Source organism: Brienomyrus brachyistius, chromosome 20 (genome assembly GCF_023856365.1).
Source record: "Brienomyrus brachyistius isolate T26 chromosome 20, BBRACH_0.4, whole genome shotgun sequence".
NCBI classification, from domain to species: domain Eukaryota; kingdom Metazoa; phylum Chordata; class Actinopteri; order Osteoglossiformes; family Mormyridae; genus Brienomyrus; species Brienomyrus brachyistius.
The window spans coordinates 5971203-5986778 of record NC_064552.1 but is presented as its reverse complement, the minus strand read 5'-3'; the positions used below and the strand labels follow the sequence as shown (position 1 = coordinate 5986778).

Here is a 15576-nt window from a genome sequence, read left to right as displayed (position 1 = left end):
TATTAAAAGTATAGATAGTTCAAGTTTAATTAGTTAGAGTTGATGTGTTTTTCGTCTGTATACAATTATATTGTCTATTCAAATAAATATGTTTACCCCTACTTTCAAAAATGGTCTCGGTCAAATAGACCCCAGGAATCTGGCGGCAAGATGGCGCCCACGGCGGATTTATCGTGGCCTTTTGCAGTATATTTAGAGCCGTCATGGCGGATACAAGCGCTCAGTTACCCTGCCGTATCGGCATCGTGAACCTTAGTGACCTATGATCTTTAGTTGCGTATCAGGCGTGTGTCGAGCGGCATGGCTTCGTCGGCGAAAAGGCGAGCAGTTGGAGTGCGACAGGAGCCCGAAGAGAGTGGAAGCGAGTCCTCGGAAGGGAGCTTCGGGGAGGGCGGCGACTCGGGGGAGGAAGACAGCAATGATTCAGATGAAGAGATCAACGAGGTAAATCACTTTTTTGCACGCATCGGGCCTACCTTTCCGAATAGTGATGGACTGAAGTTGAGCAAACTGAATGAATATTTATATGTACAGAACTGAGTCGTGATGTAATGTACAAAGCAAAATGTAATGTTATTAATTTTACAGGAGGTTATAGTGGATTTTGAAGCCCATACCATCTCAGATAATGATTTCAACGGGATAAAAAAACTGCTCCAACAGGTAAGTATCGGTGTCAGGTCTGTGATGGGGAAACATGACGTCATTACAGGCGACCCAAAGTCATACTGTACCATGAAAGCAAGATAGGAGTTGATTTCATCAGGAAATTTGAAGCCATCAGTGTGCCTGCATTTTAGGAACCGCTATTTGTTACCAATCAGTGTTAACCAACATTTAAAAGTGGCATCTTTTAACATGAATCTCAATGACTTCTGCATGGTCTGTAAAGGGGCTTGACAGCTTTGATGCATTTTTACTGAATGTTCTCTCCTTTCCCCGCTTTCTTGTGAATCAGTTGTTCTTAAAGGCTAATGTAGATGTGTCGGAGCTGACCGACATCATCATACAGCAGAACCACATTGGTAGTGTCATCAGGGTAAGATCCGTCAAAACATGACCCGGAACTCAGAATGATGATGTGTCTGAAATCGACTTAAACAAATGAGCACCTTATCCTTAACTAACGTGATTTATGCTTCCCTGAAACGAACCATCTACCAGATATTATCAATGTACATTGGCAGATATAAGAAACAGGAGTATTGCTGTATGAATCAGTGTTGCTTGTCTGACATTCTTCCCTTTGTCCTCAGCAAGGGGAGGTTGAGGACAGTGATGATGAAGATGATGATGATGAAGTGTTTGGATTCATCAGCATGCTGAACCTTACAGAGAGAAAGGTAGGAAGCTGTGTATTTGTATAAACCGGAGCTCCAGACTCCCCAATTTCTCAGTTTTGGACTGATGAAGTTCATTTTATTATACTTTTCTTTACAAAATCTGCTATATTTGTACACTGAACCCCTCTAAAACTCTTAGGGGCCCAGCAAACACAGTGCTCACAGGAAGACTCAATTACTTCAGTAAAATGATTGCAAATTTATTGGTTTTCTAACCAAAATCGTTATTTATTCACTTGTTTACATAATATTTATATATGTCACATTAGAAACCAGTGGTTTTAACTAAAGCATTCAAGTAGCAATACATTGAAACCCAAATCGTTCTGAGTTACAATGTTCATTACCAAGCAGTCTAATTGGATGCTTTTTGAGTAACACTTTTGCAATAACATAAAACACCAAACATTTGTGTTTAGTATCCCTTTGGGAGCCAGTGACTACAGTTGCAGTTAATAGCAAAATGGCAAGATAAGAAGTCAGTCAAAAAAAATTATGTCACTTAATAAAATGCCTGTTCAGATGTTAAACATTGCTTGTCAGTGGACTCTTGTTATGAAACCAATAAATGTGCAACATTTTTACAAAATTAAGCAAAGCGTCCCAAGACTTTTTGTGAGCACTGTATTGTTCTCTAGTATCCATGGTAACCACAATGCAGTGTGTCTTTCAGCAGGAATTGTGATGGCATGGAGATAGATGACGGGTGTGGGGCCTCTCTGCTGTGTGTTTGGCCAGGGCGTTCCCTGTGTGGAGCAGGTCAAGGAGCTGCTGCTGGCCCAGTGTGAGAAGGTCTGTCCCCACGGCGTGGTGGAGGAGCTGGAGAAGACGCTGAAGGACACAGGGAAGCCGGTGGGGCTGCTCCTCAGCGAGCGTTTCATCAATGTGCCCCCCCAGATCGCCCTGCCCCTGCACAAGCAGCTCCAGTGAGTCCCATTGCTGGTCTGTCTTGGATGTTGGCCCTGGGTCTGGGGTGCTGCACGCAGTCTTGGGGAAATTACTCACAAAAGTAATTACAGACAGAGGTGGAAAATTTAGGTCTAAAGTACAAATCCAGACCAAGGTTTTGTTTCAGCCAACTAATTACATATAAAGAGTCATAGAGTACTCAGCTGGTTGGTTGAAGCAAGACCTTGGTTTGGATTTCTGGACCTGAACTTTCCACCTTTTGTTTTTAATGGATCACTTTTGTGAGTAACTTCCCGAACACTGCATGCATGATACCGTAGAAACATAACCCCATAGTCGGGTTGCAAGTTCAGTTCATTGAACTAAATTGTTGTGTAACTGGATGGTCATTTCGATCTGATAAGCCTTCATCCTGTCACTCAAACTACAGCACTGAATTCCTCTCTAATTTGGTCTTTCAGTAGAGCCACCAGGAGTGGTGTAATTATATAATTCCCTTCTGTCCTTTCAGTTCATTATTTTTTCTGTGTCATTACTGGCTTTGGTTTTTGAATGCATGCTGGCACACAGCACTAATGCATGGCATTGGTAACGACCCACCTTAAAGAGAGAGTCTCTTTGTTCAGCATAGCCTTGCCCCAAAGTACCCCTTTGGCTACATTCACACTACCAAGCTCAGATGAGCCAAATCCAATTTTTTTGCCCGCATGTGACTCAGATCTGATTTTTTTTTTCTCAGGGCTGTGTGGACACACACATCCAGGCTTTTCAAATGAGATTTGAGTCACTTTCCTACATGGTCATAGATCGAATATGTATCCAATTTGTAGAGATAAGACATGAATGTGAATGGTCAGATCGGAATTCATGTGTTTTTTTTTTTTTGTGCAAATGCGCATGCACCGAACGTGTTTTGTTGTTGCAGATGACTCGTGTAAAAACTCTTGTGCACATGAGAACTGATTTGGAGGACAGATGCGTTCACATTACAGTTAGTTACAGGTCTCTGGTAATTATGAAGGTGAACCATCAAGATAAGCAAATCCGATCTGAGCATAATATTGGAATTGGACAATGAGGCTTGTAATGTTAAGCCAGCCTTTGTAAATGGATATCCCCTTAATGCTGTCGACGTCGTGCCACCAATTTCAGAGACGAAATAACAGAGGCGCAGAAGACCAACAAGCCAAGCGGCAAGTACCGTTACTGCCTGATGATCAGCAAGACATACATGGCAGAGAAGAAGACTGGGCAGAAAGAGGAGCTGATGTTCTGTAACGCCGAGGAGGAGTTCTTCTATGAGGTACACGGGGTTGTGATGTCGGTGATCTCCTCGCTTGCATCCCGGTGAAGTTGCCCAGGCAACACACCCGCATTAATAAGGAAGAGTTAAAAATTTTTCACATAAAGGAGGGTTAAATTTGAGAGCTTTTTGAGGGCCCCCGTTCCCAGTGACAGCACTTCATACTGGCTGAAGAGTGATGGTTTTAAATTAGGTTATCCTGTTGCAGCAAGCGACCACAAAGTTCAACTATTCAGTCCAGGAGGAGGCTGATTCCTGCCTGGGCGGACGATGGTCCTTCGACGACATCCCTATGAAGCCTTTTCGCACGGTGATGCTGATTCCTTCAGACCGGATGGTTGTCATCATGGACAAACTTAGGGAGTACCTGACTGTTTGAGGATGTCCAACACCAAAAAAAATAAACGTCATTTATTTGCTCTGTTATTGTATATGTTACCCCTGTGTCGAAAATGTGGGGTAGTCTTGTCGATAGTCATTGATTGACAGTCGGGGATCTCAACAGGAATGTCTTCAGATGAATTTGGCATACATGATCATATTAATTTTGCCGATTTTAATCATTCTTGCAACATACATGGTGTGAAATTTACTTTTCTCCATCTAGATACCTGAATATCTTTTGATATTGCGACAGATTACTATCCACTCTTTTGAAAGATCTCACTATCCATGTATCCCACTGTCCAATAATTTATTTCTTAATAAAGCATATACTCATATTTACAAACAGCGTGACTAACATTAATCTTAACTAGATTCCTGATAGTGCCTTCGCCACAGTTTACAAGGTTAAATGATTTTGTGCTTCTCCACTGATGCATCTGCCAAGTCCTGTGGTATTTCTGCAATGTTCACATCGCAAACCTCAATTTTTTAAACTGCCTGGCGGAAGCATTTGAATTTGGGTCATGGGTACACCTCAGCAACAGCAATAGGTAGGTGATGGCCAAATAAAGCCGTGTGAACCATTTGCTGTACTTTTTTACCCCACTAGATGGTGCTATTGGTCTGCTTTGAGACAGCACCATCAAGCTGGGTCAGAAAATACAGAAACTGGTTCGTGTAGCTTTACTTGGCCATCACTAGGAATAGGACACTTGTGAACATAAGAGTTTACTGTGTTAATGTCCTGCTTTTGTTAATTGCTGCAATGGACACTTTAATATAAATATGTGCCCCTACAAAGCTTGCCAACGGCTGAAAGGGAAACTGTCCATTTTACTATCCGGCCTGCATCTCCATTGCGACTCTCCTTGTTCCCGTTGGTGCGGACGGGGCAGGTTGGACCGCCATCACTGCACGACGCATCTGTCAGTCTGGTTCGAGTCGCCCTCGTGCTGCTCACCATCGAGCGCGTCCGCCTCCTGCTTTCGGTCTTTGCGGTGGGTGGCGAGGTCCAGGAGGTGCTGCAGAATATCTTTGCTCTCACTGTGGGGCAGGTTGTACAAGAAGTACTGTGGCACCATCTCTGTGAACCTAGAAAAACAAAAAAAAATCCTAGTAATACAAGTAAGTTTCTTTAAAAAATAAAATAAAAATCAAACTGCTAAACGCAATCAGGCGATTTCCTTATAGACATCAGTGAACACTGATGTAATGTTTGGTAGCTATTCAGCATTTGCTTGACTGAATATAGATGCAACACAAGTGTAATTACTCGCTGTATAATCTTTAATCTTTTGTTAAATTATCATTTGAATGTATTCATTTTTCAGTGGGTTATAAAGACGTACACTTTAGTGACTAATTTCGAACACCATCTGGCGTGTCGGTTTCACAGGACCATGTGGGGCAGGCTGATCCATGACAATAAACTGAACTGAATTAATTCCAGTTGCTTTTCTGGTCGAGGTTTGAGTGTCCCAGTAGCAAGGATGATTTCACCTAAGGGGATGGATGTTTTTACTCCAAGGTCACCCCCCCCCCCCCCCACACCACTGCGAACCAGACGAGCACGGCGACTCACCCCTCTGGGGAGATTGCAGAGATGGTGCGGATGCAGTTACTCTCCGACAGGATAAACTCGTGGTACAATAACCACTCGGGTTGGCCCAGCTTTTGAGGTTCGCTCCCGTAGCTGGACGTGGGGTGGATCTGAGCGATGTGCTTGTGCGTCAGCATCAAATAATTTCCGGAACCATCCACGTCCCTGGCGATCTGAAGGACAGGTGGATTTCCCCTTTCAGAAGAACTCAGGCTACTGAATCTACATCAATATATCCAGAGTGTTCCGGAATCGATAGTTATGAGCACTTGATTCAATTTTCCCAAAAGGAATTCATTTATATCTTACAAAGAGATTACTCTTCAAGTGGTTTTAACCAAAGCCACAAAGTCTGTTTAATAATAATTCATTATAATAAAAATTATTTTAAGACAGGACAGCCTGTGACTCTGGTTAAAACCCATTTAAATTCAATCAATCAAGGCATTTTTTCTTAATTATTTCTTCAAATACATTTTTTATACACAAGTGGTAACATAGCTGTAGCATTCTTCAATTCAGTTGAGGTACAGTACTGGACACACCAATGAATCTGAATTATATAACCGCTGGCAATTGTGCCCACTTCAGACCTGCATGAAGAAGCCTGCTAGCAGTGCCTTCTTGATGTTCAGAGTGTTGGCCTTCGTCCCGAAGGATGGCTCCGACACGGGCAGCTCGATGCGCCTCAGGATGTCGATGAGCTCCGACCGGATAGCCTCGGCCGTCCGAAGTGCCGGGTAGCTGAGGAAGCTGTCCTGACACCACTTCTCAATACACAGGTCTGCAAGGAGAGTGGGCAGGAACTCATATTCGAGTAAGTTTGAAGAACATCTGATGTCTGCCAATTCTAATTGCTTAGCAGATACCGTTTCTCCCAGAGGGACTAAAATGGGTCATTCAATGGTACAACAGACTTAACCTTCAATCTTATGGCCCACAGCACCACTTACTGCACATGTGATGTATTTCATTAATGTAGAATTCTCAGTAACGCTGTCGTAGCATCAGTACGGACACTCTGGTGCTGCCGAATTAACTATAACTGTTCCGTGTTTCCCAGAGGTGGGCGGGGCCTTGATGTGGGGCGGGGCCCTAAGATAACCAATGTGCGTGAAGGGGCGGGCAGGAGAGACTCACATGGTTCACGCTGGTTGCGTTTGAAGGCGTTATAGATGTTGACCAGGGTGAAGTGGTCTCCCTGGGGGTGCTGGAACTTCAGGTGACACTGCGCTGCCTCCCGCCTGCTCCCCGGGGGGGTCTCCAAGAAACAGCTGGGGGCTGAAACAGTCCCGAAAACAACCTGTTAGCATTTCCGCTATTGATTACCCTGCTGGCCAGCTCCATCTGTAATTTCTTAAAACATCTCACAGTGCCAATATTTAGAATGCAGTGCTGAACTACATCCTAATCTTGTACTAAATCCTTTCCATTTTACTATCCATGTTCTAATCACTTATCCAATGCAGAGCCTGATGTCTATCCCAGCCTATCCCTAAAAGCACAGCAAGCACGGCCGGGGACACCCAGGATGACATCGCAGCACATGGCAATTCAGAGAAACCACGTTTCTGGACTGTGGAAGGACTTCCACACAGAGTGGGGGTGTGATTCAAACCTCAGCCCTAGAGACAGCCCTAGTGAGGGGACAGTGCAGTCATCTTACCACTCCTTAAATATGTAATATGCAAATATAATTTGTTTTTCCTTTAATGAGAGAAAGCACAGAGATATTGATCTGCAAGGCAGTGTTTCCCAATCCAGTCCTTGAGTATCCACAGACAGTCCAGATATTTGCTCCCTCCCCGAGTTGGGAGGGAGCGAAAACATGGACTGTCTGGGAGGGAGCGAAAACATGGACTGTCTGTGCATCCCCAAGGGATTAAGAAACACCGCTGTAAGGAATCAAGCCAGTGGATCACAGCTTACCCGCGAGCATGGCAGCGATGGTCACCACCTCGTTCACGCAGTCAAACTCGCAGGACGCCAGCAGGACCTTGGCCGTCTGAGGATCCAGGGGAAACTCCGAGATGATGATCCCGATCTCGGACAGGTTGCCGTCGTTGTCGAGGGCGGCCAGGTAATCCAGCTCCTCCAGGGCCTGCATCAGGCCCTCGGGATCTGCAGGGGAGGCAACAGCACTCAGGATGTAGGCCGTGCGCCTAAACCACCGGCATCGTCGCAATTTAACTGCATGGGAACCAAACCAAACAACAGCCACCATTATTTAATAACTAATAGTGAACAATGGTGATAATGTCCAACAAGCAGAATCACAACTGTGGCTGAAAAATCAGAGGATACAAGTAAAAGAAAATTGAAAATGAAGTTTGTGGCTTTTTCCCTTTAAATGGATGAATTAACATAACTAGCAAAAACCATTTCTCAGAAATGCCATTTCAATTTTTGCAGCAGTCCAATCTGACCAGCAATTCAGGTGACCAAACAAAGCTAAAATCATTCTGAAAGCCCTGACATACACTCAGCCGCTGCTGTATAATTACATAGACGGCTACAATTATTCTACTCATCACTGCTCTGCTTAAAATACATGCCGTTTTCTGGCCACCCTTATGTGAAAGTTCACAAAAATTTGCAGTTTCCCTTTGACTTCCAAACGTTGTGCATAATTCAGAAAAGAAGGCAAAAGTATGTGAAACATCTTATTTAAAATCCACAACGTCAGGGTAAGAATTTCTCAGGAATGACACAAAAACACAAACCAATTAAATTTTATGCCTAAATTGATTAACTCCTTTAATTATGTACATTGATTCTGCCGTGTGTGTGTGTGTGTATATTTTTCTCCGGTGACAGTTTAAGAACTCAATATAACACATGATGAATGCAGGCTCCGCCTTCTATTTCTATATATTATGGTTGTGAGCAGTGTGATTTTGCTGATATTCACAGCACGATCGCCTCCCATTTCGCCTTTCACCTGGAGCGCTGTGTCATGAGGTTCCCAGCCCCTGTGCAAAGCGCAGTCACGGAGCCGACGGGACTAGCTGCGGAGCCACCGAGCCCCCCGCGAGCTTCCAGCCACTCTCCTCCGCGTTCGCCTTTCCCACGGAAGGAGCCGTGCCGGACCGGGCACAAAAAGGGACCCCAGCGGGGCGCTGTCAGCTCCGCTAAAGAATAGCTCTCTAACCCGAACCGGCTCAAAAGACCCCCCCCCCCCCGCCCCCATCTATATGGCTCTCCGCTGCCAAGTCATCCTCCGGTGAACCTGTCCCGTTTTCCTCCGCTGGCACTAAAAGCGCAGCACGTACAGAAAACCATTAACCACCGGGTGGGGGTGGAAGTATATATGCACTCAGTAAATCCACCACGCTGGAGCTCTTTGGGTTTCCGCCAGAATCACCTCCCTTGCCAAACAAACCACGGCTGACCTTTCCGCTTGATCCCCGTAGGTGCCGTTTATTGTATTTTTTTTATTTTTTTTTATCGCAAACCAGGATTACGCTCCGCACCCTCCAATAAAACAGCAACAGCCGCTTTTTCGGGCAGTCGGCCATCGCCACCAATTAATCGGGCATGACTGAGCGCAGTGATTACTCACGCTCTTCAGAAACACGTGTCTATTGTCATTAAAGTTACAGCACTTGCCGCTTTCGGCTCATTATCTGCGGTTCAAGAGCGCGAATTCTTCCGCGAAAAGATTTTCATTTTCATTCGGCGCAAACAAAACGGTCTATTACATCTTCTCTTTCACAGTTTGTGGGGCAGAAACCCACGCAAGGTTTACTGGATAAGATGCTGTGAGCGTTTTAGTTTGTAGACGTATATGGCTTTTTTTTGCCTCTTAGGTAATGAACGAGCGATGTGTTAATTAACCTTCGGAGAACATCGATGCACCACAGTCTATGTTACATTCACAGGTACCGGTTAAATCGCTCTTGAGCGATCAGTCACCTGGCCGGTCGATGAAGTCGCAGTGTCCCAGACCTGCGATCTCCATCCTCTTCAGGAACAGGACGGTAGAGGCGATGTTGGACTCCAGTAGATGTGGAGATGTTTCCTCTGGCAGTATGGTTTCCTCAGCATACAGGCAGAAACATTTACCTATGGAGTACACACCTGATCAGTACAAAAAAAGTCCTTTCAATTTCAGCAACTTATCAGACTGCTTTACTCAAATCATAGTGTTGGCTACATCTAGTGAAATATGAATTTTTATGTATCCATAGGAAAAGTGTAGTTATGGGCAAATGAAGCTTCATGAACCATTTGCTGTATTTTCTTACCCCACTAGATGGTGCTCTTGGTTTGCTTTGGGGCATGCTTTGAGCACTTATATGAACACCATGTTGTAGGATCGTAAAATACAGCAAATGGTTCATGAAGCTTCATTTGTCCATCAATAGGAAACTGTATTAATTGTTTTAGCAGATAATTGGAATATAGCATTGCAATGGGATCAGTGAAGCCCTTAAATAAATGCAAATAAAACTTGAACTCTCCAGCCTGTCGAGCTGAAACTGGTACACAGTTAAGACAAGAAAAACAATGTGAATGAAGAATGCAAATCTGATGATTATTTTTTTAGAATACAAAACGGAATTAGACTTTTTTCCCCACCTCACACAGCTCTATAAGCTGCAAGAGAGGACAACCTACCGGACGATTCCATTAACTGCTTCCGGATCTCCGCCTGGCATTTACTGATGGGTCGTACCACCTCCGAGTTTGCCCTGATGCGCGTGTTGTACACCTGGGTCAAGAGAAACATAACTCCTATCATCAGGGGCCTACCCTCCTTCCTGAGTAAATAATGCCATCAACAGAAAGCAATTTGTCTTCTCATTGATTTCTCTGCTGCCTCATCCTCATCCTCCTTCAAGTTATGCAGCAGTTACTTATAGAAGTATGCAGTTAGATTTTTCTGTAAGGTTTTACCAAGGTTTTTAACACTTATGCATAACATCTCTACCGCCTACCTTCAAAACCAACAAAACTGTTTTTAAATATAAACACAATGTGCATCTTTTTAATAAGTATTTTATGAAAGTTATGCTACATTTGGACTGCACATACTGCGTGAGTAAGAGACATGCTTATTGGTCTAGTCAGCCAAATAACCAGGTGCAAACTGGCTCAGTGACCAGCGTTTCCCCATCTCTAGCCCTGCACTGACACAACCGGTTCAGCTAGCAGAGAACTTCATTATCGCACTGCTTCGATTACGCGTGTCAAGCTAGAAAAACCGGATATGAGAAATGCTCTTTGTAAGCTACAAGGAAGGGAATATGATAATTAAACTCAAGGAGTATTAGTGGCAGGTGTGTACTGACAAAATTACTGTTTTTGAGCCTAGAATCTGGGAGATCTAATGACATCACAACACACCGGCGATTAAAGGATATTAAAAAAAAGACTTTAAATCATTAACATGTCAGTATTTTGAGTGACTGAAAACGCTGGACCTGTAACCTCAAATCCCTCAAATAATCCCTGGAATAAGCTGCCCAGTGTTGGAAAGTCGACCTCGAAAAAGAGGAAAACGAGAGGAATTAACAGAAAAGCAAGAAAGAAAAAATTAAACAAAGGAATCTCTCTTCTTCAGACTGACTGCATCAGCATCTGGTGCCGTAAATACCTGGAATCCCAGGAATACTTACATCTCTCTTCTCCACGCCCACGTCGATCACAAAGCTGATGGTGTCCACTGCCCAGAACAGGTCTTCCCCTTGACTACAAGTGAGGAAAACTTTTCTATTCTTCCCTTGATCTTCCCCTAGAAGAGGCAGCCCCCCACCACGCTGCGGAATCAGGGCAATTGGCACCAGCTCCCCCAGATCTCCCTTTTTGAAGCTGGCCCCTTCTTGTAGGAGAATGTCGTAAGCGCGGTCGATCTCCTGCAGAGGGCGGCGGTGAGATGGTCATCTACCCAACATCTTCGGATGTGAAACCACAATGTGCGTCATTCCCGGAGGCTAGAGGCATGATCACCGAACTTATGAACAATGTGTCGATCGCTTCTATAACAGCTTTGGAGGTCGGTCAAGTGTCAGACCGACCACACGGGACAGAGGACTGTCTATAAAGAAAAAACACCAGCATCATCGTTTCCTGGAGCAAAGGTCATTAGAACATCTCCTAGGTGTTACGGAATATTTAAAAAAATCCACCCCTCACATTAATTCACCTTATCTAAAAATGTCATGAAAAGAGAATTTCAATCCAAGTCTCCTCTGCTGTTCTCATCAATGCAACCGTGTACCGACCCAACAGACAATTCCAGCTAATTTAACTCATGGTGAGGAACAGACCTAATTATCTCAGGTTTAGTACTTTAATCACAGGAACCACAGCAGGAAAAATCTGGACTGAAACCAGCAGTGTTCATTCCAGTGTCTTTAAACACCACATAGCCTCTTGGCTAATAACTATTTAAATATGTTGACAAAATTAATGTCTCGACTTTGATGTTTCACTATGGAACCCTTCCCTACTCCTCCTGTCAGTTTCAGGGTTTGAGTCGTGGTGAGGGATCTGACCCCATACCCTACCTGTGACGAGGCCAGGAAGACCACCACGTCCCCCGCTTCCTTGGTGTGGTGGATCTCCAGGACCAGCCGCAGGGCGGCGTAAAAATAGTCCCTGTGGTCTCCATTGCTGTAGACAACCTCGGTCGGCCGCAGGTCCTCCAGCCGCAGCAAGGGGGCGCCATCGAAGTGGGTAAGCAGCTTAGCAGGCACGTGTGGTGCCGTCAGGACCACCAGGCGGAGCTCAGGCCGCTGTGGCAGGACGGCCTTCAGCAGACCCAGCAGCAGATCGGTGCTCACCGTCCGCTCATGGGCCTGGTCGATGACCAGCACCCCGTAGCGCTCCAGCAGCGGGTCAGACATCATCTCCCTCAGCAGGGTGCCGTCCGTGCAATATCTGCCGCATTCACACGGGGACAACGGTGACCAAAACAAGCCCATCTCTTGCGTTTCGCTACATTACGTCGCAGGAAAACTGCACCACACATAAGTGACGGAGCTTAGACGTTTGTCACTTAATATGAAACCTGTGATTGTTTTGAACAAATATAAGAGTTAATTAGGAGTTTTGCAAATCCCCAACCTGGGGGGGGGGGGAGCTGTACATTCTTTACGCAGCCTCCTATAGATGTGGGTACTGCCTTCAGATGCAATTCAAATAAATAAAAATCCAGATCAGTGCTCATTATAATGCCCTCCCCCTCCATCTCCATCCTTTACAGCCATTGTGTCCTTTGTTGTCATGCCGACCTGTGGCGCTATTGGGAACGTGTGTGGGGGGTGGGGGTCACAAGCAGCGTGCAGCTGCAGCATGGCTCCTTTGAAGCCTGCCTCTCTTCAGATGGAAATAGCTCCTGGAGTGAGTAGGAGGGAGTTGGAGGTGGGTGGGGGTCGTGCTCAGATCCCGCGAGCGGCAGCACACTGACACTGCTCCTTGTGCCTAGTTAACATCACTGGCTCGGGCGCACGGCTTAAGCAGGCTGCCGTACTCCTTAATTAGCCACCCAGTTAATTGATTTCAACGCTTAGCAACTGCATTTATCCGGTCCAGCTGACTTAACTCAATGATTTTACACCCGACTCACACCGATGTCGCGATACACTTGTTTTTCTGGGCCGGCGAAGACGCTAGCGGTCGTACCGGAGGACGGTGTCGCCAGAGCAGCAGGTCTCCAGCGGGATGCTGTAGCCCACCTCGTGGCCGATGTTGACATCCATCTCGTCGGCCACACGCAGGGCCAGCTCCACGGCCAGCTGCCGGTGGATCTGCGAACAGGCCACCATGCCATGCTGGTACTGGGCCGACAAGCAGAACTCGGCGCACCACTGGGGTATCTGGAGAGCGGGTGGGCAGAGAAATCAGAGATGACCGCAGTGTTTCTCCGCAGTTTTACCTGAGCAGGGCGCAACGCAAATTAATTGCATGTAGAATATAAACATATATTTAAATATGCCTCATGTTTTTAGCAGTTCCTTGATTATTCTAAGTTAACAACATCCACGAATCAGGGACGGATTATGGGTTGTGTGGGCCCCTGGGCAAAACGTTCGCGAGGGCCCCCCCCCCACCACCACAATTGAAGGGCCCTTGGCAGCCAAACGCCCTCCCTATAGGGTCAGGGGCCCTTGTATGCAGAGGATCAAAGAATGTAGGCCCTCTAAAATAGACAAACAAAAATACATTGTTGATAAGCGTTGAAAATTGTTTTGGGCTAGGGGCCCCACGGGCCCCCTGCACCCCAAGGGCCCCTGGACAGCGGCCCCGCTGGCCCGGTCCGTAATCCATCCCTGCCACGAATCGATAGTCCTTTTCCCGGGTTACAAATAATCATCTCCACATTGCTTTCCATCTAAGGGTGACCGCATTGTGTAACAACAATTGCGCAAAATCGCTCAGACAGCTAGAGGTTTTTTCAGCAGGGAAACACCCGCCCTTAAAAAAAAATGCGTGTTGTGCAGCGAACAGCTGGACCATTGTGTGGCCCGTCTGTCAGGCCTGTGACGGGGGGGGGGGGGGGAAGACGGCATCTGCTGAGCCGGCGCCCGGACAGCTGGGGGCGACATGCGCGCGGCCGTAAGGGCGCCCTCCGCTTTCTGAATAACCTCAAAAGGGACGCTTATCACGGAGAAGGGCTGTCCCCAAATGGGCTAATAAAAAGACAGAAGTACACAGATTATTAGTCTACAAAAGAAAAAAAAAGCCTTTGCTCATAAGGATTAATTTCTTTAGAATTTAATTCAAATGCAGACCCCAGTCTGTCACTCAACGTAGTGATCGAGGCTCCTTCACGTCTATTCGGTATTACCTGTTTTCACTTATTTTCACATACCTCTTCAAACAATGCCTCTTTGAAAACTTTTCAGATCAACGCCTATCTGAGCAACACGTGTCAATTCAGAGAACAAGGATTAACCAAGTTTGACTTGCTTAAATAATAGGAGCAATATACATCCAGATGATTGACTTGACTATATAAAATATAATTCAAGAGACCTATGTTTTAATCTTCAGTTTCGCTCTTTGCCATGAAAAGGTGTTATTCGCTGCACTATAAGTGCCATAATAGGGCTCCCGTTGTTTGTTGGCGCAACCGCAGTTCGTGCCGCAGGGTCCGACAGTAAAAAATGACACTAACAGAGACTTGAGCTTCTTCACTGGGCGCTATATTTAGGACCATTCAACAGCTCCAGGCCCAGTGATATTTAAGACACGTATCTTTGCCTCAGTCGAAACTGTAGACAAACGTACATGGGAAAATGAGTCCTCTTGTGTTAGGTGAATATTATCTTAGGATGAATGTAAAGTTTTGCATTAATATCTGGCCCAACCTGGCGCTGACGCTGGAAATAGGACCGGGGAATGACAGGCTTGTATTACATGTAATGTATACTCGCTGTACAATTCCAACAGAAGTATCAGGTAATAAATATTTTATCCAAGCTTTTTTTTTTAAGTACCACCATAAACTTTCCTTCAGTTGTCTTGTCCTACTTTATGTCAGTTATAAGCGGACGGGATATAATCTTGCAGTCTAAAAATAACACGAGGAAAACCCACATGTTTAAGCGTAATTTAAAACATCTTAAAATAGTAGGTAGGTTAAACCTCTTGAAATGTTAAGTTTTAATAAACATGAGCAAGTCGAGCTTATTTATGTTGCCCATTAAACACCCACCTGCGAACTTTTCCCAGATTTTGCTGTGCCAGAAACTATGACGACCTGGTTATTAACCAAAGTCTCCATAAATTCAGATCGGGCTTTCCAAACCGACAGAGTCTTCCTTTCTTTGAGTAACGTATAATATCGAGACGAATAAGGCAACCCGTCGAACTGATTCAGCTCCAGATCGTCGCCGAAATCCAAGCCAACTTCTCGCCCATCATCTGCTTCGGAGCGCAGCTCCTCCGGCAGCTCGTCGTCCGCCATGGCCGCGGTTTATAACATCAGATGTAAAAGGTTATTACTGGGGAACTGCGGCAAAAGCATTGACTGCAGGGTTTGCTGTTGTCATCGAGTGCTGAGGAACAACTTCGTACGGAACACG

General features: G+C 45.4%; 2 protein-coding genes across 2 annotated transcripts; one reads left to right on the top strand and one right to left on the bottom strand.

Annotated features, from left to right (window-relative positions):
* The first annotated feature begins 252 nt into the window (after positions 1-252).
* LOC125715552 (BRCA2 and CDKN1A interacting protein) lies at positions 253-4285 on the top strand. Its single transcript, XM_048987250.1, has 7 exons — positions 253-444; positions 589-663; positions 959-1039; positions 1257-1343; positions 2082-2269; positions 3405-3555; positions 3764-4285. Exons 1-7 carry the CDS (start codon positions 301-303, stop codon positions 3932-3934), a joined length of 897 nt encoding a protein of 298 aa, XP_048843207.1. The 5' UTR covers positions 253-300; the 3' UTR covers positions 3935-4285.
* dhx32a (DEAH (Asp-Glu-Ala-His) box polypeptide 32a) lies at positions 4233-15576 on the bottom strand. The gene is made up of 11 exons (XM_048987249.1): positions 15207-15576; positions 13172-13365; positions 12055-12427; positions 11164-11400; positions 10163-10256; positions 9458-9607; positions 7472-7663; positions 6683-6823; positions 6136-6326; positions 5525-5715; positions 4233-5034 (listed from the first exon to the last, which is right to left on the bottom strand). The coding sequence occupies exons 1-11, from the start codon at positions 15456-15458 to the stop codon at positions 4851-4853; spliced, it is 2199 nt and encodes a 732-aa protein (XP_048843206.1). The 5' UTR covers positions 15459-15576; the 3' UTR covers positions 4233-4850.

Coding starts and splice junctions, on each gene's coding strand:
- dhx32a (XM_048987249.1), bottom strand. CDS start 15,458: ATGGCGGACGACGAGCTGCCGGAGGAGCTGCGCTCCGAAGCAGATGAT. Junction 13,366..15,206: donor AATCTGGGAAAAGTTCGCAG/GTGGGTGTTTAA, acceptor CCCGCTCTCCAG/ATACCCCAGTGGTGCGCCGA. Junction 6,327..6,682: donor ACGCAACCAGCGTGAACCAT/GTGAGTCTCTCC, acceptor CTCTCCTTGCAG/ACCTGTGTATTGAGAAGTGG.
- LOC125715552 (XM_048987250.1), top strand. CDS start 301: ATGGCTTCGTCGGCGAAAAGGCGAGCAGTTGGAGTGCGACAGGAGCCC. Junction 1,040..1,256: donor ACATTGGTAGTGTCATCAGG/GTAAGATCCGTC, acceptor CTTTGTCCTCAG/CAAGGGGAGGTTGAGGACAG. Junction 1,344..2,081: donor TGAACCTTACAGAGAGAAAG/GTAGGAAGCTGT, acceptor GTGTTTGGCCAG/GGCGTTCCCTGTGTGGAGCA.